At 39.2% G+C, this 22,296-nt stretch overlaps 1 protein-coding gene and 1 long non-coding RNA gene across 7 annotated transcripts in view; one reads left to right on the forward strand and one right to left on the reverse strand.

The window, feature by feature from the left end:
- SLC12A2 (solute carrier family 12 member 2) overlaps window positions 1-20,898 on the reverse strand; it is a 105,707-nt gene extending 84,809 nt beyond the window's left edge. For both annotated transcript variants that reach the window (XM_033181364.1, XM_033181365.1), the window contains exon 1: window positions 19,983-20,898. In XM_033181364.1, coding sequence (XP_033037255.1) covers window positions 19,983-20,729 — 747 coding nt within the window. In that variant the 5' untranslated portion in view covers window positions 20,730-20,898. The remainder of the gene's footprint in view (window positions 1-19,982) is intronic.
- Window positions 20,899-20,929: 31 nt separating this feature from the next.
- The window catches only part of LOC117065928, a 151,104-nt gene continuing 149,737 nt past the window's right edge, over window positions 20,930-22,296 (forward strand). For all 5 annotated transcript variants that reach the window (XR_004430104.1, XR_004430101.1, XR_004430105.1 and 2 more), the window contains exon 1: window positions 20,930-21,701. This is a non-coding gene — a long non-coding RNA (uncharacterized LOC117065928). The remainder of the gene's footprint in view (window positions 21,702-22,296) is intronic.

Below are 22,296 nucleotides of genomic sequence, written 5' to 3' on the forward strand. Positions count from 1 at the left end.
CACCTGGGTCTCCCAAAGTGCCGGGATTACAGGTATAAGCCACCGCACCCAGATTCAAATGTTTTAAGTATGAAATTGTGTACTAGATAGAGTTTTGTGTTATTTAACTTTGGAAGTTTATTTGGAGGCTATTCTGGTAGAGAGGGTAGGTAAAACAGGCCAATCATTCGGTTTCTACATTATCTAGGATTTTTTTCCAATTAAACAATCCCCATTAGCAGCTCGAGCCAGCATCTCCTTTTAATCAATGTTCCAGGTCAAACTAGGTTCTTTCTTCCCTTAGATATTTTCCCACTGCAACCTCTGGACCCCTGGGTTTACCTGTGCATCCATGCCTTTTTCACGAAGCCTTGAAAAATAGTGTTATCCCAAGGAATTCTTTTGATCTGTCATAAATATGTTGTTACCACACATAGTACATTTTGACATGATTAAAGAAAAGGCAAATATTAGTCTGTCATAGAAGTGACATTCCTATATTTTTCCATAGACCATTTTCCTATTTAATTTTCCTTGAATTTCATAATACCCCACCAAACTCTTATCTTTTAAGTTAGGTAATTGAGGGCTCTAACTAAAATACTTAATTTGATATAATGTTCTTTTCCTGCAATACTGGTTTTAAAGTATTTTCTCCTGAGGGACTTTTGGTTTGCCTTTCTCTCTGCCTGTTAAATGCACTTTGAAGATGGCTGCCTCTTTCTCATCCTTTAGGTCTTAGTTTAAACGCAGCCTTCTCCTTCCCAAAACACCTAACATATTGTTTCTTCTTAGTCCCGTTTATTTCCTTTGTGACACATATCATACTCTGTAGTTTTCTTTTATATGTACTTGGTGTTTTGTAATCTATGCATTCCCTCAGTAAGTATTAAAATGGAAGGTCCACAACAGCACAGATCTTTCCTGTCATTTTTATCAAAGATACGGTAAATGAATATTGAGCTTTCATGAGGAATCTGTTTTCCAAATAATGTCCTGAAATAGTAGAGTGAAATGAGTGTCTGTTCTCAAGTCAGAGATAGGCTCAAATCCCAGCTCTGCTACTCACTAGCAATGTGTGCTTTGGCAAGTTATTTAATCCCTCTGGTTCTCAGTTCCAACATATGCGAAATGGGGATATTATCCACTCAATACTGTCTGAGAAGACGAAGTGAGAAAATACAATAATTGTACAGAATACAAAAACTCTCCTATGTTCCTGGTGAGAATACAAACTGTTAAAACAATTTTGAAAGAAAAGCTTGGGCATATTTTCAAGTTGAAAAAATGCATACCTTTATCCCAGCAATTCTACTCCTCAGCATATCCTTAGAGATATACAATACTTCTATGAAGCAAGATACTTGTATAAAAACGTTTATATCAGCACTGTTTAAAATTGCCAAAAACTAGAAACATCACAAACATCCTTAACTGTAGAGTAAAGAAATTGTAGTATATTTATCCAATCCAAGATAAATAGCAATTGAATGAATTGCAGAGTGGGCACAGCGGCTCATGCCTGTAATCCCAGCACTTTAGGAGGCCAAGACTGGTGGATTGTTTGAGCTCAGGAGTTCAATACCAGCTTGGGCAACAAGGCAAAACCCCATTTCAATAAATACAAAATAAAAAAAAAAAAACAGTTAGCCAGGCATGGTGGCACGTGCCTGTAGTCCCAGCAACTTGGGAGGCTGAGGCCAGAGGATCACTTGAGCCCAGGAGGTTGAGGCTGCACTGAGCCGTGGTCACACCACTGCACTCCAGCCTGGGCAACAGAGTGAGACTGTCTCAAAACAAGAAAAAAAAAAAAAAAAAAAGAGTGAATCACAAAAAGACACAGTATAAATAAATGAGTGTCACAAACTAAGAGTGAACAAAAGATGTCAGATTGAAAATATGCTATACAATTCCATTTACATAAATTTTTAAAGCAGGAAAAACTAGACTAACAGTCTTCAGGAATACACAAAGGTGACAAAAATCATTAAAAAAACAGTAACACCAATACCCAAAGAAGTGATCACCATAAGTCAGGGCAGTGGCTATTTTGTGGAGGAATTAGAAGGGGGTACACACAAAATTTCTAGGATGCCAGCAACATTCTATTTCTTGATCTGGGTGGTGATTACATACATGTTCATTTGATAACTTATGTTATACATTTATATTTTATGTTCTTTTTAGATTCCACAATAAAAAATACTTTTAAAACATTGAGAAAATGTGTTAAATGTTTAGTACACTGCCTGACAACAGAGTTAGCGCTCAATGAATTTTAGCTGTTGTTATAAACAAATAAGCGATCTACTATTGCAACTGCCTATACTGTGAGCTTAAAACTGGATGTTGAAAAAAATACATAAAAATAAATACTGTAAAACATTACTAATCTAGACGCTACTACATAGCTTCTTATAATTTGATATTGGCAAAGTTTAAGATTACCTCTAAAAGACTTTAAAAAAAAGGACTTTCGCATAGAAATATGAAATCACCATTCCGCATGGTGGTGTTAAAGGATTTATCACCTACACCATCTGCCAAGGCAACAGGGTATAGCACAAGAATGTGGATTTAATGACCAATGGTCACAGTACTAGAAATGTTTCACAACTTCTCTGACACTAAAAATTTAATAAATGATAAACTCTTTCCTATTTGCCTTAGTGGCACTGATACACACTTTACAAAAGGAATGTCTAGGGTTAATATGAGATTGCCTAATCTGAGAACAGAAACAAAACTTCAGCGCCCAGCATTATTTCAGCAAATTAAATGATGGTTAATGACAGCCGGCAGAGTGGGGATCTTCATTTTAGGGCACTGTTAACATACAAAAATGTATTACTTTCTTGGCAGGTAGCTTATTGTTGATTTAAATAAACCCAAAATTATATTTCAAAAATGTTAAAGTCCACCAAAAAATGCTATTTATTTACACCCTACAAACTTCTGAATTAAAATGTTATTAAAGATATTTTAAAGATCAAAATTTCTTATATGGTTTAACAGCATCTGCTTAATACTAAAGTAAGTCAAAGTGTTAAATTACTATCATGAATCATAGCTGATTTAGCAACTAAAAATATGTGCATACATATGCAAATTTCGACCCCAAAGTGGCTGGGTTTATTCTAACAATTGTTCTAACAATTTTTGTTTTAATCAAGTACTGGCCAATTATATCATCCCAAAGCTACCAACATTTCCTATCCGTGCTGTCGGTGATTGGTGTATTCAGTGTAATGCTCCCCATACAGACTACTCTTTCAAAACAAAGTATTGTTTTACAGGAATCCAATCTCCTCTGGTTAACAATGCGCTATTAATATCCAGTGGTATTAATGCAAAGCTCAAAACTCAAGTGCCACAGATAAAAGTGGATGGTGTGACCATGTGACTTTACAATGAACCAAGTCAGAACTGCTGATTACAAAGAATTCAGTCCTCTACCTAGCCCATCATGTTCTTTACTAACCATTCAAGACTGAATTACAACAAAATGCATTAGAAATAGCAATGCTTCAAATCCCACACAACTTGCTAATGTCAATAAACTAAAAGCTTGAAAACATTTTAATTAGAGTCACCAGAAAACTTATACCTTCCAGTATCAATTAATAACTGTGCAATTTATATTTCAAACTATTTTAAAGATGAACCAAAAGTTGATAAGAAGATAGAGAAGTACATGTCTAGTAGCATCATATATGGGTAAAACATTGGAAAAGCAGTGTGTATGAAAACCATGTAATTAAAAACTACATTTTAGTATACACCAGGATAGATAAGATACACTTGATTTTTCATGTATTTCTCACAGGAATTTATGATACTTCTCACTATGAATACTGGCTGAGTATCCCTTGTCCTTTTTGCATGGGACCAGAAGTGTTTCATATTTCAGATATTTTCAGATTTTGGAATATTTGCATTACACCTACTGGAGTTCAGCATCCCTAATCCAAAATGCTCCAATGTGCAGTTCCTTTGTGCACCATGTAAGCACTCAAAAAGTTTTAGATTTTGGAGCATTTCAGATTAGGATACTCTACTTCTATCACCTTTCCCATTTTTCATATAAGGAAACTGAGGGTCAGAGGTGAAGTCCTTTTCATAGAGGTCCCACAAACTATTAAGTAGAAATGCCAAGAGTTAAATCCCCTTGAGTGCTACATAATGATGTTTCTGTCAACAATGAACTGCATATACAATAGTCCCATAAGATTATAATGGAGCTAAAACATTTCTCTCCTACTGATGTGGTAGCCATTGCAAGAGTATAGTGCAATGCATTTCTCACGTGTCTATGGTGATGCTGGAGTAAACAAACCTACTAAGCTGACAGTAATATAAAAGCATAGCAGATATAATTATTCATAGTATATAACACTTGATAACAATAATAAATGTTACCAATTTATGTACTTACAATTTTTATCATTTAGAGCTTACTTCTACTTACTTAAAAATAATAATAACTGTAAAACAGCCTCAGGCAGATCCTTCAGGAGGTATTCTAGAAGAAGGAATATATAGTTATTATAAGAAATGACAGCTCCATGTGTTATGGTCCTTGAAGACCTTCCAGTGGGACAAGGTGTGGGGTGAAAGACAGTGATATGGATGATCTTGAACCTTTATAGGCTTAGGCTAATGTGTATGCTTGTGTCTTCGTTTTTAACAAAAAAAGATGTTTAAAATAAAAAAACTAAAATTTTAAAAAACAGAAAAAGGTTTATAGAGTAAGGGTACAAAGAAAATATTCTTGTACACTTGTACAGTATGTCTGTGTTTTAAGCCAAATGTTATTACAAAAGCATCAAAAAGTTTTAAGCAATCTAAAAGTTTATAAAGTAAAAAGTTAAAACAAGCTGAGGTTAATTTATTATTGAAAATATATTTTTAAATAAATTTAATGTAGCCTAAGTTTACAGTGTTTGTAAGTCTATAGTAGTGTACAGTAAGGTGTTAGGCCTTCACATTCACTCACCACTCACTCAGAGTACCTTCTAGTCCTGCAAGTTCCATTCAATAGTAAGTATCCTACACAGGCGTACCATTTTATCTTTTACGTTGTATTTTTACTGTTTAGGTTTTTATGTGTGGATATGTAAATACTTATGTTCCAACCATGTACAGTAACATGCTGTATGAATTTGTAGCCTAGAAGCAACAGGCTATACCCTATAGCCTAGTTGTGTAGTAGAATATGCTCTCTAGGTTTGTATCATTATGCATAATGACAAAATCACCTAATCACGTATTTTTCTAAAGTATATCAGTTGTCAAGCAACATATGACTGTATGTGGATGGAAAAGAAACCAGAGTAAATGAAAAAGAAGCAAAGACAGGAAAGAAAATACTCATGATACATGTAGCTGCACTTTGTCAGATCCCTGACTTTGCTGCTTTTTAACTGAGAGCCTTTCTCAACTGTGGATAGCTTAAATGGCTGAGAGTAAAGTCCTAGTAACTTGAAATATCAGGAAATAGAGCCCAACGTCAACAGAGGAATTGGAAATTAAGTGAAAAGCCTCAGAAAAAGTAGAATGATAGCAAGGGTAAGCCCCCGAATCTCTGCAAGCCACCAAATTACACAAGGGGCCAACCTAAAAATAAGTAGCTGGAAATCATAAAATACAGAGCAGAGATATCAGTTATTATATGGGGAGGGGAGTGGATGGGGTGGAAAGTCTGCAGTTTGAGCCTAGATAAAAAGTGCCTTTTAGAAAAAAAAAAAAAAAAAAACCTAACAACAATAATCTTCAGAAGAATATTTTTAAAAACCAACCCCAAAACCAAAGTCAAATATAATGTAGTATCTGCATGGCCAGTTTCCATCCAAAAAACTGCTAGACATCCAAATAAACAGGAAAATGTAATACACACTCAAGGAAAAAAAAAAACAAAAAAAAAAACAAAAAAACAAAAAAACAAGCAGTCATTAGAAATTACCTCCATGTGGCCCACATGTTAAATTCAGGAGACAAAGACTCCAAAAATAGCTGTAATAACAGTTAAACAAAAGCAAAGGTAAATATATCAATGAGTAACAGAGATAGAATCTAACAGAGAAATGCAAACTATATTTTAAAAGTTAGAAATTCTAGACCTGGAATAAATTTTTAAAGAAATTCATGAAAAGAAAAATTTGAAATGAAAAATTCACTAGGTGGACTTAATAGCAGAATGGAAATGGCAGAAGGAGTAAAGGTGAAAAACATCAACTTATAGATTCAAGAAACTTAAACCAACAAAGGATACACAAAAAGAAAAACTCTTGAGGCACAAACTGCTGAAAGCCAAAGGTAAAAAGAAAATCTGGAAAGCAATGAGAAAAATAACATCTTACACAGTTAGCTGACTTCTTACCAAAAACACCAAAGGTCAGAAGACATTGAAATGGCATACCAAAAAGGCTGAAAGAAGAAAGCTGTCAACTAAGAAGTCTATAACAAGCAAAGCTCTCCTTCAAAACACCAGTAAAATAAAGACATGTCTAGATAAACAAAAACTAAGAGAACTTGTTGCCAACTGTCCTCTATTACAAGAAGTGCCCAAGGAAGGGAAGCAGTCTGATAAATAATGAATATAAATGAAAATATTTTAAAACCATACATATTTTTTCTCTTTTTTTTTAAAGCCATGTAACTGTTGAAAGCAACAAATACAACACATTTATCATCTAGATGACAAGAGCACTAAGAAAAGACAAAGTCCTGTGTTTTAAAATTCCTATATTTCAGCTGAAGAAATTCAATATTCAAAGTAGAGTAACCACTAAAAAATAATGCAAAGATATATAACTAGACATTCAATAGAAGAATTAAATGAAATGCCAAAAAATCTTAGCACAAAAAAATGGCAGGAAAGAAGAATTTGGGAAACAAAAAACAGGTAATAGGAAATAACACGATGTCAGGCCTAATTACAACCAAATCACAATAAATGTAAATGGACTAAAAAGTGTACAAAGAGCATGAAATGGCAAGTTATGGTACACATACTTTAAAGTATTATAATTATATGAATATTCTATAGGTGGCATATGAAACTGATTATTTACAAATGTTACCTAATGCTAGATAGGGAGAGTAGCATATAACATTTTAGTTTATAAATGTACACAAATGCAAAAAGGTTAAGGGTTTGAGGTATTTAAGTTACCTTCCCTGTTTCTCAAACTTTCTATATTACTTCCTTTTCCTCATGAAACAACAAACATTTGAAATAAGCAAAGTACAGTGAAATTCTTTGAATAAAATTTTAAAGCGTTGGTTTTGAAAAAGGTTAATCCTCAGACTCTTAAAATTGAATACTCTAGGAAGGCTTGAGACTGAAATTTTCCTAAATTGTATAGTTCACTGACTCTTTTTTGTATTGAGATTTAAAACATTGTTAATTTTGTTAGCATTATGCTAGATGAAGATATTGCAATGATCAAAATTCAGCTCCTGTCCTTACATCTACTCTAAAGGGTTATCACAGACTGCTATTTTCTGATAACTTTGTTTCTGCTTTTCATTATTTTCTTATCTTCTGTTTCTGCAAGATGCCTTAAAGCCATTTATTATGAACACCTATTTGTTGTTATTGCGGTTATTTTGCTTAATTACCGGTTCTTAAATTTGTTTCTGATCAGCAAATCTGCCTGATAATTGAGACTGATACAGGGGAGGCAGTATAATATTTTCTCTAAACCCAATCTTGGGCAAATCTCTAGAAATTTATAGGTAAGTTAGTACTGAGGCTATGTCCTGACCAGCTTTGCCAAAAATATTTCTCCTTTACAATACTTATTTGCAAATGCTCTGAGTACACAATTCTCGTGACGGTTTCATTTTAAACCAAAATAATGAGATTCAAATTGGTGATTAAATAAACAAAAAGCAAATTCACATTTTAATTTTCAAAGGAAAAAATCCTCCTATAGAATCAGTAATTATTTACCATAACATTAGTTTCTAAAATATCAAGTCTGGTAAGTTATGCCCTAAACCATTAGGTTTTATTTAAAAAAAAAAAAAAAGAGGTTAATATCTAGACCCAACTGTTCCACAATAACTCATCAGGATTTGAACTTATCACTTCGTACTTGTATGTCTGATATCCCTACAACATCTGAATAGGACTGTTAATAGCAACATACCATGTTTTGTTCATACTTAACGAGTAAAAACATAGATGTTTTTCCTAATACCTCATCTTTCCTAATAACCAGTGTCTGCTACTAAATAATTGGGTATTAATATCTATTACCTTTCCTAATAGCCAGTGTTTACCACTTACAAGTTGATATTAGCTTCTGAGTCTGTCCATCTGTCAACTACCTACCTTGCAAGGCTGTTGTGCCCAGGTTACAGAAAACTCCTGAAACATACCAGATGTTTAACAATTGACAACTTAATTTAATTCAGTACACAGTTATCTAACAGTTAAAGCCAGAACTTTGATAGACAGTACTTGTCTATATCAGGGTATTTCAAAATTGAGAATCAGCACATCAATGAAAACAAATGACTCTGCACTCTCAATATGGTAATCAAAGACTCAACATGGTCTAGGACACCAATTCTCAAACCAGGTTATTTAACAATTACCAGGAAAACTCTAAAAACCACAAACACTCTAAGACAGGAGTATCCAATCTTTTGACTTCCCTTGGCCATATTGAAAGAATTGTCTTGGGCCACACAAAATACACTAAAATTAATAATAGCTGATGAGTTTTTCTTTTAATTGCAAAAAAAATTTCATAATGTTTTGAGAAAGTTTACAAATTTATGTTGGGTCACATTCAAAGCCATCCTGGGCCACATGTGGCCCACAGGCTGTAGGTTGGTCAAACTTGCTCTAAGAGGTTGAATACAATATACTTTGCCTGTTTATAAAAACAAAACACTACACAAACTCTTTGGGAAAGGGGCAACAGCCATTTTTCCCCAGGTGGTTCTTTTAGAAATTTTGGAATCACAGGTCCAAAAGAAAAATACAAGGATAAAGAGACCTGCCCTACCGGGTATTAGCTTGAAGGCAAACCACAGCCTTGCAAAATGAGACTGTCACTCCAGGACCTTCTAAAAAAGCCACCTACTCCAACAACTGAAGACCAAACACAGATATGTAACTTAAGAATGCTTTGGAAACTAACATTTCTAACAATACAATATTAAATTTTCACAGGCCCAAAACTCCACTCTCACAAAGAAAACAGATTCCATTGATTGAAACACTTCATTGAGAACCTAATGTTCTAGACATCTTTATTTAAGGAAGGATCCTATGCAAAATTAGAAGAACATTAGATTCTCTGATGACTTTCAACTAGTGGTGACTAACCTGGAAGAAAAGGAATAAAGAAAAGAATGAATGAAGGAAGGAAAAAAGTAATTTTAGATATCACCTCCCTTGACAGCACTGTCTATCCTTCTGTGACCATGGAAATCTTTGGTATCTCAATTGTCCAATGATAACAACTAGCCAAATATGGTTATTAAGTACCTAAAATGTGACTCAAGTAACCAAAGAACTGAATTTTTAACACGATGTTAATTTAAAGTTAAATTTAACAGACACAAGTTACTAGTTACTGCAAAGTACAACCCATATTATATTTAAAAATTTATATCATACTTTTGGAAGATATGGACAGGGGATGGCAGAGGAAATATAAAAAACTAAGATTCCGTGTATAAGAAACTTTCTTATTAATTTTTGAAAATTTTTCTACTAGGAAGAGATACATCCATACACTAGAACTGTGGAGCCTAAATCTTTTCTATTTTATATTCAATGAATATAAAAACATTTGTCATAAGTATTTTAAAAAAGAAAAAAAGTCACCAAAATAACAAGAGCTTACGCAGTATTAAACTATAGGATATTGAAATGAATGCCAACTGAGACTCAGTAATGCCTGCCCCAATTTCCAGTGCTAGTTCTGCATGTCTATGATTTTGGTCAGGTCATTTAGTTCTTTGGGGTCTTAATGCCACATATGCAAAACAGGGCAATTTCTCTGCCAAACATCCTTTACAGAATCTAGACAACAAATATAAGGTAGGTAAGATTCTTTTGTACCACATTAATATGTAAAGAATTAGGCCTATTATTCAGTATGTATCAATTGAGCGTCTACTGTGCCAGGCCTCTACTAGATAACAACGACATAATGGTGATCAATCACAAAGTCAGCTTCTCATGGAGCTTGAAATTAGCTGAAGGATACTCAAGCAACCATGTTAATAGATATACTACCACTAACTAAAGCCATTAAGGGAAAATGAGTTTGTTCTAGACTGGAGGATGAAGGCCTCCTCTCGAAATAAGGACTGAAGTGAAATCTTAAACTGAAAGTTAACAGTGGGTGTATGGAAAGGTGGAAGGGAGAGGAAGAGTCCATGGAGAGTACTATGTACAAAGGCCGCACAACCAAAGGAATTATTGTGCCACTGGGGAAGTGAAACACTGAAGAGGCAAACCAGACACAGACAATGCAGGGAGCATTGGGCAACAATGATCAGTTTTGTTTTGGGCACAATAGTGATGGGAAAGCATAGTGAATATAAGAAGTCCAGTTACAAGGCTATTGCTGCAGCTTTGTTGGTGCAAAAGTCATTGTGGTTTTTGGCATTACTTTCAATGTCAAAAAACGCAATTACTTTTGCACCAACCTAATAGGATGGTGGCATCTTAGATGAAAAGAATATTTAGAAATTCAAGTTGACCGCACTCAGTGATTGGATGGGGGAATGAGAGCAAAGTGGCAAGGATGACTCACAGGTTTCTCACTTTTGCAGTATGATGAATAGTGGTATACCATTCCGAGAGATAAAGCACACACTGGCAGACGGCCTGGATTCTTTTGTTTCTGGAGGGAATGGGAGGAAATACTAAGTTTGTGAACTTGAGTTATCTTTGAGACATTAAAACAAAAATGTCAAGCAAGCATTGGATACCCAGAACTCAGAGAAGGAGTGTGGGTAGAAGACGAAATTTTGGGAGTCATTGGACTACAGATGATGTGGCATAAGGAGAGAAAAAAGAGGAACAAGGAAGAAGACAAGTCCAAATAAAGCCTTGAGGATGTTCAGGTTAGAGAAGGAGGTGACTGCAAAGGATGCCAGGCTGAAAGAGCCAGAAAGGCAGAAGGAAAACTAAGAAGCCAAGGAAGTGACCAAAAGACTTCAAAAGAACACCAAATGCTGCTTGAAAGCCGAACACTGCTTAAGAAAAAAAAAAGACTTTCTGAAATTTGTGATAAGAATGGAGATCACTTGTGACTTTAACAAGAACTATTTACGCAAAATAGAAGCCACACTACAACAGTTTGAGTGAAAGGTAAGGAAGGAAAGACAGTAATTATAATCAATACTCTCAACAAGTCTAGCTGAGAAAGGAAGGAAAGAGCTTGTACCTGGAAAGCAATGAGAGTTACATAAAATATTTTGCTTTTTCTGTCAGATAGAAGCCACTTGAATTTCTTTAAAGGAAGTAAGCTATTGACAGGAACAGTTAAATATGCAAGAAGAAAAATGAAAATCATAGGACCTCAGAACCAAACTGCAAAATACTGTTTACATCTACACTGTCCAATATAGTAACCAAAGGTAACAGGGAGCTACTACTTCAACACTATTGAAATGTTTGTCTGAACTGAGATGTGCTGTACTGTATGTGAAAAACACACACAGGGTTTCAAACTTTTGTACATAAAAAAGAAATTGAGATATCTCATTATAAATGTTTTAATATTCATTGTATCTGCAATGTTTTAGACACAGTGCCAAATAAAATATATTATAAATTAATTTTGCCCACTTCTTCACTTTTTTAAACGACATATATAGTTCATATTATATTTCTGTCAGACAGCACTGAGAAAGACCTTAAATGGTAAAAAGCCATAATCACAACGAGTGCTAGTCAAAACTTGGGATTGAGGTCCTCAGCCCAGTCATGCTCTGTGAACTTTCCTACCTCTTTCCAAGACCGTCAGCCCTGTAGCTCAATTCTTGAATTGCAGCTACAAGTTTTAATCACCCCCCTTCCTCTCATCTCAGCTACTGCAATGGTTCCATTAAGATGATAACGGGCTTTTACCAAAGGGGTAGTGATTGATAGAATGAGAGGTGTTCAGATACTGGATGTGTTTCAAACATACAATTGTTGGGATTTGCTGATAGTTTGGATGGGGGATGTATGGACAGGGTAATACCTATTTAGAATGGAGCTGATATTAATGGAGAAGTCTGTGGGAAGGGCAGGTCTCAGATGATTAGGGTCCTCTAAGTCTTTCCCCACTGGAATACTCAAGCCTGCCCTGCCAAACCACCTATGCTCCCCTACAGAAGTCTCCAAAATGGCTAGCATATCATACCAAATTTTGTTTGAAACCAAATTGATGGAAGAACTAATTCACACTGACCCAACAAAGAACTATCCCACAGGTTTCCAGAATTCTGAACCTAGATGAGTATCTAATTTGTGACTATTCAGAAAAAGCACACAAGTTTTTTTTTTTTTTTTTTTGAGACGGAGTCTCGCTGTGTCTCCCAGACTGGAGTGCAGTGGCAGGATATCACTGCAAGCTCCACCTCCCAGGTTCACGCCATTCTCCTGCCTCCGCCTCCCGAGTAGCTGGGACTACAGGCGTCTGCCACCTCGCCTGGCTAGTTTTTTTGTATTTTTAGTAGAGACGGGGTTTCACCGTGTTAGCCAGGATGGTCTCCATCTCCTCATCTCGTGATCCACCCACCTCAGCCTCCTCAAGTGCTGGGATTACAGGCGTGAGCCACCGTGCCCGGCCAAAGCATAGAATATTTTTAAAAAATTAAGGCAGAGAAATTTCTGAGTCCAATGATACTACCAATGTACTAGCCATAATCAGCTTCTGCTGAGAGTCAACATTCCACTAAGCTATTTTTGCTTTTCGGCTTTTCTCCGTCTTCCAACTAGAAACCTCCAAGTTCTCTATCAGCTCCAAGTTTTTCATAATAGCTTTAAGCTAGCATTGGTAGAGATCCTAGTGAAAATGGAAAAAGACAAAGGAGGCCCTCAGCAGATAGAAGCTTTCATGGTTTAAATGAGACACCACTAATATGTTTTTAACTTCGGTATTTTAAGTCATTTTCCTTGTTGCTCAACCTCAGTGGGCTTTCACTTTGTGGAATCAACCCACTAATTCCCCACCCCTTTGTACAGTATTTGAAAGACTACTAGTTTTCATGGTTTTACCTGAAGAACAAAAGCACATTTTTATGCTAAAAAAATTAAAAGCTGTTTTCTGAAGTTCTACTATTTAACAAACCAGTAGCTGCAATTTTACCTGTGTGCCTCATTGGAGAACTAATTTGTAGAATGAAACCTTGAGTCCATCTCCCAAACCTGCCCTTCCCACAGACTTCTCCATTAATATCAACTCCATTCTAAACAGGGGGAAAACCCTGGTATTACTGTCCATACATCCCCTCATCCAAAACATCAGCAAATCCCAACAATTCTACCTTTGAAACACATCCAGCATGTGAACACCTCATTGTAGCAATCACTACCACCTTAGTAAAAGTCATTATCATCTTAACGGAACCATTACAGTAGGCTTCTAACTGGTTTCCTGCCTTCTACTCTTGCTTCCTTACAGTATATTCTCTACACAACAATCAGAGTGTTATTTTGAAAACATAAGTCAGATCATGTCAAATCTGTGCTCAAAACCCTACAACGCCTTCCCCTAAATCACTCAGAGTAAAATCCTAAGTCTTTATCATGATCTGCAAGGTTCTACACTATTTGGTCCTCACTATACCCTGACTTTCTCTATCACACTCTGCCTCATCGATTTGGTCTTGCTGACCTCCCTGTCTCTCAATCACACCAAGCACACTCCCATCTCAAAGTCTTGGTATCTGCCATTCCTCTGCCTAGAGTGTCCTTTCCCTGGTATCTGCATGGGGGTCACCCCTTTCTAGAGCCTGCTCACATATCAGAGGTCTTCCCTAACAATGCTAAAACAGTACCACCCAGCCATCATTGAGCCACCTTTAATTTTCCTAGCCCTGCTTTAATTTTGTTTGTTTATTGTCTCCTACCACTAGAATGAAAGTCCCATGACTTCGTTTTGTTCACTGCTATATCCTCAGCATTTAGAACAGTGTTGCTGTTGATGTTCAATAAGGATTTGTTGAATAACTGGGTTCACATTTATTTCACTTCAGCATGGAACTATACTATAGACTTCCCAAATATATATACATACATATATATATGTAACATAATGGAAAATCAATGAAAGCAAACACACTCCACACATAAGAACCAAGAAACTCTATTTTGGTCCTTTAAATTCTAGTCTTACAGGATTTTTAAATGTGTGAACATAAATACACATAGAGAAGATATTAATTTAGCAGTGTACTGATTTTCGCTACATTTTAAATCCCAAAATTTATCTTTCCTTCTACCCAGGAAATTTTTATGCTAAAAATTAAAAGCTGTTTTCTTAAATTCTACTATTTATCAAAGCAGTAGCTGCAATTTTACCTGTTCACCACATTGTAGAACTACTTTAGTCAGTGTACACCTGGGGGAATGCATATAGTATTATGAGTAAGCTTGACTTCAGTGGCAAGTGGCACGGGTTTAGTAGGGTAACGCCCCTGGCAAAACTGTGAAATCAGCCAAATTTGACTTTGCCACATGTAAATATTTCTTATCAGGGTCCCACTTTTACCCAGTTCTGGACACTACCCTACTCTTCCCCTCACCCTCAAGAGACACATTCTTGTTCCTCCAGGTTGATTTTCAATGACTAAAGCTATACACTGAAATGATTAACAGTGTGTGAAATTTCTTGACTAGGCATCAACACAGCCCACTCAGAGAAGCAGCTCATGGTTAGAAGAGATACTATAATCATTTAGTGTTTTACTTAAAGTCCTTATTAAGTGACAGGAACTGCTCACCTGATTTGTACATCCCATGAACAAATCTTTATTAAGTGCGTATTCTCTGTATGAAGATGAAAAAAAGACATATACAGATGCTAGTGAAGAAGTCATAATAATCAATATTTACATCATCCCATCTCCTCATTTCTGTCATTTATATAATCATTCAACTCTCAGGAGTTCAAGGTAGAGAAATGGTGGTGGTAATCCCCCAGGGGTCCCCCTCAACATCTTTGTTATCTTAGAACAGGTCTAAGACATAGAAGAGATAAAAAGAGAAGAACCTGCTGTTTCTATGTCCTAGCTTTAAAGTCAGAAAAACCTGGATGTGAAGTCCAAATCCAGCTGTACTACTATTTTTTTTAGACAGGGTCTTGCTGTGTTGCCCATGCTGAAGTACAGTGGCTGTTTACAGGCATGGTCACAGCGCACTGCAGTCTCAAACTCCTGGGCTCAAGCAATCCTCCTGCCTCAGCTTCCCAAGTAGGGACAACAGGGTCTTACCTACCGTGGTGCCTGTCCCCAGCTGTACTTTCTGTAAAAGTGGCTCTTAAGCAATTTCTTGTTTCTTTTCTTTTCTTTTTTTTTTTTTTTGAGATGGAGTTTTGCTCTCGTTGCCCAGGCTGGAGTGCAATGGCACAATTTTGGCTCACTGCAACCTCCACTTCCTGGGTTCAAGCAATTCTCCTGCCTCAGCCTCTTGAATAGCCAGGATTACAGGCATGTGCCACCACACCTGGCTAATTTTGTATTTTTAGTAGAGACACCGTTTCACCATGTTGGTAAGGCTGGTCTTGAACTTCTGACCTCAGGTGATCCACCCGCCTTGGCCTCCGAAAGTGCTGGGATTACAGGGGTGAGCCACCACACCTGGCCAATTTCTTCTGTTTCTATTAGCCCATTTCATCTTGAGTAAAATGTGTATAAGACCTATTTGTTAGGAGTTAATGAAAATCCAACAAGCAAAGTGACACCATGAAAGACAATATAGTTGCTCCCTTGACCTTTCTCCTTGTTAACAAGAAAGGTAAAAATAGAGGAACCATATAGAAACCCTTGACATACCACCAGCAAAAGGCTCTAAAGCCTTGGCCCAAGGACAATTGCAACGATAATGCTACCTTTAAAAACAAAAATACTAGAAATTACAGTTTACTGGTCAAAATAGTAAAACAAAAACAAAAGCAAAAAAAAAAAAAAAAAACAAAAAATAATTTTAATAACGCTTTAAATTCAGTAAGAGCTAGTATGGATTGTCTACCACTCCACTTTCCGCATTTGATGATCTTGCATTCCATCATACATGTTGAAGATGTCCATCAAATCCTTTCTTGTTACCCTCCACCTTTTATTTCTTCCTGTAGGGCCAAAAATCCATACTTTGATTTTTTCCCTCTGTGTGTGTACATATATACATTTTTAAATCAATTCCTGGCATCAGCTTTGAAGAGTTTCTGCCTTTCTAAAAACTATTTTCTCTCAGCTTCCCCCAACACTGCTCTCCAGGCTATTTGACAGTATGGCAGCTCTTCCTTAATTTCCTTTGCTAGTGGTTCCTCAATCTCTAACAGACCTTTAAATAATCTCGAAGTCCAATGCCAGACCCTATTTTCTGTTCTCTTATCTACCACTCTCCCTAAGTAATTTAGTGCATGACTTTAAGCAACTAAACCTTTATATGTAAATATACATGTGTATGTGTGTGTGTATGTGTGTGTGTGTGTGTATCCATGACTCTTGGAATAAGCTGTCTTTGTCTTTACAGGCTACTCAAACAGAATAGTCTCAAATACAAACTTCTCCCAACCACTGAACCTATTCCTCCTCCAATCTTTCTCACCTCAAGCAACGGTACCAACATCTATTAAGTTTCTCAAGTTCAAAATCTAGAAGTCAGCTTCTATCTCACCCGCACATCCAATCCTTTCTGCCACCAACCTTTACTATCTGTCACCCAGATCACAGTAATCACTTGAGTCTCTTTGCTTCCATTCTTGCCCCTGCCAATCCATTCTCCACCCAGAGCCTAAAGATGTTAAAACAAAATGGATCAGGTGGCTACCCCACACAAAATTCTTCAATAGCGTCCCACTACATTTATAATGAAAAACACTGATCTCCTTTTAGTTATGTGAATATACCACTTTTTCTCACCCCATTACCTTCACGTACGCTGTCCTTTTGTTCTGGACTGTCATTCCACCCAATCATCAACTTACCCTTCAGGTCTCAGCTTCAATGTCATACTTCTCAAAAAAAAAAAAAACGCCTTCCCAAAACCCAATTAAAATTAGGTCCTATTACATCTTTACAAGTATCCTTTTCTTTCATAATACTTAAAAAACAGTTATTAACTATGTCATTTGTCCAACTATTTTGTTAATGTCTGTCTAGGCAGAAGCAGTAACTGGTTTGCTAATCACCGTGTAATCCCACAGTGTCACAACCATGTTGTCAACATCTAAGATACCCCCTTCCCCAATAACTATTTAATAAATGGAGAACTCATACCTACTGGTCCTAGAATGGCTATGCAATATAGCAAGATGCACCAAGGATATTTATCTATTCCCCTACAGTTGGACATCTAGACAAAATACTTTTAAAGTCAGTGATGGATAATGAAAGGAATTCAACTGGAGGAAAGACAATCTAGTCCTTTTCCCTAACAAGTTTCTGAAGTCTTTTACTTCTTTTGTTCTTCTACAGTTCCCAACACAGAGTTAGTCCCATGGTAGATAATTACGCACTTAGTAGACCAAAGTAGAGTATATGCCAATCAACCGACTGCTAGATTAGGTGTTATAAAAATTCTAAATATTATAATACACTGAAGGCTAGAAGCATTAGAGGTGTTAGAGAGGTGGAAGTCAATTTAGACAGAGTAAGGGACAACTTCTGGGAATCCAGCCAACTTGTTATCACCCCTACTGTCTGCCCCTCTTTCGACAGTGGTGTATAGTCATAATTGTACTACTCAACACCCATTTCTTTAATCAATCCGCTAAAATTCTAACCAAAATTATCTTCAACATGTAGTTATTAGTTAAGCCAATAAAACAGTGGCCATAAAGCTTATGAGTAGCAGAAGGTAAAAAACTATAAAGAATTAAACTACCTGTTGCATAAATGAAACTGAACATTTTACATACTATATTCATCTAATAACATAAGAATTAAGAGAATGTAAAATTGAGATCCTAGAGTCTTCTGAAGGGCCAATATAAGAGGGAAATAACAACTAGCTATTATTTTCCAGGCACTGAACATGGTCATTTTTATTGCGCTTTTTTTCTAATCTTCATAATAACCCTGAAAAGCTGAAGCTGAGAGGTTGGGTGATTTCTTCAACTGCCGTAAACTAACAATACAGGTGTTGTTTTTTAGACACTTTGAACCAAAAAGCCAAGCAAAAAACACAAAGACACACAAATCTAAAGTTTTGGAGAACTTGAAGTGCTTTGTTATTGAGATAATTTAATTCAAAATAGCAAAAACTTTCATAGGAAGCATATATGCTCAAGATATATACCTTTCAACAGGATGTCTTTCTAAAACTTATGAGTAAATATAGATCACTTTACTGCTCACCTACTTGGCTTTGGTAAAATAAATCTAAAATATATCTGTATAATATTTTCATTAGTAAATACTTCCTAAGAAAAGGAAAATTGCCAGCTTCATATCTACTTTTGTCTACAATGATTTTTGAGTTTTGGAAAGAAAAAATAGACTTGATAGAAACTACAGAAGTATGAATAAAAAATGTTTTAGACATTGTTTTGCTTCTGATTATGATAAAATACCACAATGGAACAAGAATAGTATTATCTAAAGCTAAATGATCTCAGGCTTTTAAACAATCAATAAGCTGTGAGAGTTGGGACCTCTGTAATTACCTCTGTGTGAATGTTACATTATCAAACACTGGGACAAGTACAGTCTTGTATGAAATCACTGTATGAGATCAAATAATCATATCCAAAAGAAATCACATACTGGATTTAAACTTTTCCACACTGTGATCATTTCAACCTATGTGGTACTACGCTCTGGCATTTACAAAATTCCATCAATGTAGTCATTACACACTTGTAAAGGAAGACTTCAAGTAATTCCGGCTCATAAAAAAGTTAAACATTAATGAAATTTCAAAAGCATAAATGTTATCTCAAAACAATGATATCAAACACTGAAGAAATAACAGTCTTATGTGACCATAAAAAAACAGAATTACAAAAATCAATGAGTTTATGGGGATGGTTTTCTGTTTACAAAGTGTAACTGCTTATTGTAAAGACCCCAAAGGTCTTCCTAGTCATCTTCTACAGAAAAATCAATTCTCCCGTTTCCCCTTTTTCTTTAAAGACCACCCCCTCCCTAATTTTTTAAATATACACCTCTCCCAAAACGTTTTCATTGCAAAAAAAAAAAAAAAAAAAAGAGTTATGCCACTATCAGGAACAGAGTGTCCCAAGATTTAAATTTCTATGATCCTTTGCATATTCAAGATTGCAAGAATTGAGCTTTAATAACTCATAGACCATAAACACACCCTGTTAAGATTTTCCTTCCAATACCAACATTCCCACTCTTGGGATCCCTAATAGGCGTACATAAGCCACACAACACAATCTTTTAAAACGACACAGATGGTAGATGCTCTCCAACCTCTTCCGAGAGAGGTCCTCACCTAAACCTCCTGCACATTCTCTTCTCAAGGGCCCACAAACACAACTGTCATTCAGAGGGATGGTGACTGTTAAGCGTGGGTGGGAAAGAAAGTGCACACGAGATACCTAACTGGATGGGGAAGGCTGTTAAAAGCAGCCCTCCAGTATCAACTTAACTAGCCAAACCCGCTACAAACTTTTTAAGAGATGAAGTTACATTCCTCGGCAATTCCACCCTTGACAGCTGAATCCAGAGATGCCAGCAAGTCGTGCGTGTCTACTCCTGCCACCTCAACTCGGGAAGAGTCTGCAGCCACATCCCGCGGTCGGCATGCACCAGGGGCTGGGGAAGAAGGGACGGCCGGGCGAGCTCACCTTTTCCAGCTCGTCGTGGAGCTCCGCCAGGCTAGGCCGGAGCAGCTTCTCGCCCAGCTGCGCGGCTGTGTGCCGGTAGTGATCGATCCTGGGCACAGCGTCCATGGTGTTGTGGCCGAAGGTGCGCAGGTAGTAGGTGTTGGTGTGGGTATCATAATAGTAGTGCTGGTGGTGCCCACTGCCGCCGCCGCCGGAGTGCAGGCTGCTGCCCTCGCTCAGCACCGTGTCCCCGCCGTTCTGGAAGCTCACGTTGGGCCCGTCGCCACCGACCCCGGCAGCATCCGACAGGCTGTCTTCAGCCGACGAGGAGGCAGCCGGGTCCACGAAGTTCACGCGGAAGCGGCCCTTGGCTTCCTCGCTGCCTTTAGCCGGCCCGCTCTCGCCGCTGCCTTCCCCGTCTGCAGGGGTCGGCTTGGCCCCCGCCCCAGCACTAGCCGCCGCTGCTGCCGCCGCCGCCGCAGCAGCAGCGGCCCGCCCGGCGTTCTCGGAAACCAAGTCCACCTGGAAACGGCTCTGACTCGGGGTGGGCCCCAAGGGTCTGCCCAGCCCGTCCCCGGCCGCCGCAGCGCCCTCACCGCGGACCCCGCCGCCGTCCCGACTCGCGGGCGCAGCATCCTCCGGCACCGAGGGCACAGCCGTGCCGGGCAGTTCCACCCTGGCGGCGGCCAGCGCAGCGGCTGGCGGCGTCTCCCCGACCCCGGCCAGTCCCGGGGCGCCGGAGGAGGGCGCCGTGGGCACCGGCTCCATCGCTGCCCGACCCCCGGCGGAACTGCAGAGTCCGGCGGACGTCTCCGGCAGCACGCCCTCCGCACCCCCGGCCGGCGGTGGCCACGGCCGCAAGGCCGGGTGAGGAAGTCTTTCTCCCCGCCGCCTAGCCGGGACGGCACAGACGCCGCTGGCAGCCAAGCGAACGCGCGAGTGTGGCGGGCGCGGGGCGGGCCCCGCTGTTTAAAGCCTCGGCGGGGCTGTGGCTGCTGCGGCTCCGGCAGCAGCACGCGGGAGGCGGGGCCGGAGGCTCATCCGCCCCTCAGCCCGCCCACCCACGGTCCCGCAGCGGCGCGCGGCTGACGCTCACTCAGCGATCCGGCCCTCCGCTGCTCCTGCGCAACCCCACGCGAAAGCGGCCGGTGCCAGGATCGCGGCCACCCAGCCCGCGCCCGGCCTCAGGCAGTGCGGACAGCACGAACGGCGCGATCTGGGACAGGCGCGGCCGCGCTCCGCCTCAGTGATGTCGCCGGGAGGATCTCTGCGCCGCTACCTCCTCTTCCGTCGCCCTCCTCCCACGCCTTCACCTCCCTCCCCCGCCGCGCTCTGCGGCGAAAAGGAGCGGGCTCCCAGCCCGCCTCCCTTCTCTTCACCCGGGGGCCGCGCGTCAGTGAACCGGCAGCCCAGGCAACGGGGCTGCGGACGGCGCGCGGGCCCTGCCTTGCCTCACGCCGGTAGCTGATGCTCCCGCGGCAGCTGCCACCCCAGCGCCCCAGCCGCGACTTCAGAGGCTCTCGCCCGCTGGCTTTTTTTTTTTTTTCCTCGCCTTTGATGAACTCGCAGTACTTGGGTTGAGCCCGAAATCTCGCGAGATGCTGCAGGCGTCAGTGCCGCTTCCCACTAGGCGCGTGGTACCCGAGGCCGGGCTGGAGCCGCAGGCCCGCAGCTATTCCTGCGGGCGATGCTGGGGGCTTTCCGGTCGGGGCGGCAGCAGCTTCCGGAGCCGCGGGCGAGGTGGGTTCTCCACCCGGGTTTGCTCTGGGCTCTGGCACGCCGCCGCGAATCTCAGCTCGTAACTCCGGGCCTGAACCCAGGGGAGGTAGGATTTCCTCTGTGCGGCTTTCGAGCAGTAGACTTGCCCTGCTCAGCAGACCTAGGTTGGCATAACCAGAGATTGATTCCAGTTGTGATGCAGTGGGTGTCTCCACACTTCTGATGACACCTTTATTTTAAAAACTGGTGTTCCAAGGTGAGAAGGCAGCCTCGTTGAGACGTCATGTTGTTTCAAGATGAGTTTTCATTTAAGGCATTTCCAGAAGTGATATGAAGCTCATCTCTCAGAATACAATGCCGGCAATAACTACCCGTGAAGTCCTTACCAGGAGGTTTCTGCGTGATTTGGGTTGTGCAGAATTCCTCTGTTTATATAGAAACAGAAAGGTACTCATCTGCAGGTCTAGTTTCTCTTCGGTAAAATGTAAGGGAATATAACTGTTTTCCCACTTTCTCAGCAGCAGAAATTTTTAAATCTAGATTATGCCCAAAGCCCTAAGTAAAATCAATGAATGGCGTCCTCCAGTCACTTGGTTTTTATTTATGTACTTTATTT

The sequence above is a fragment of the Trachypithecus francoisi genome, unplaced genomic scaffold, assembly GCF_009764315.1.
Source record: "Trachypithecus francoisi isolate TF-2019V2 unplaced genomic scaffold, Tfra_2.0 Lachesis_group2, whole genome shotgun sequence".
NCBI classification, from domain to species: Eukaryota; Metazoa; Chordata; class Mammalia; order Primates; family Cercopithecidae; genus Trachypithecus; species Trachypithecus francoisi.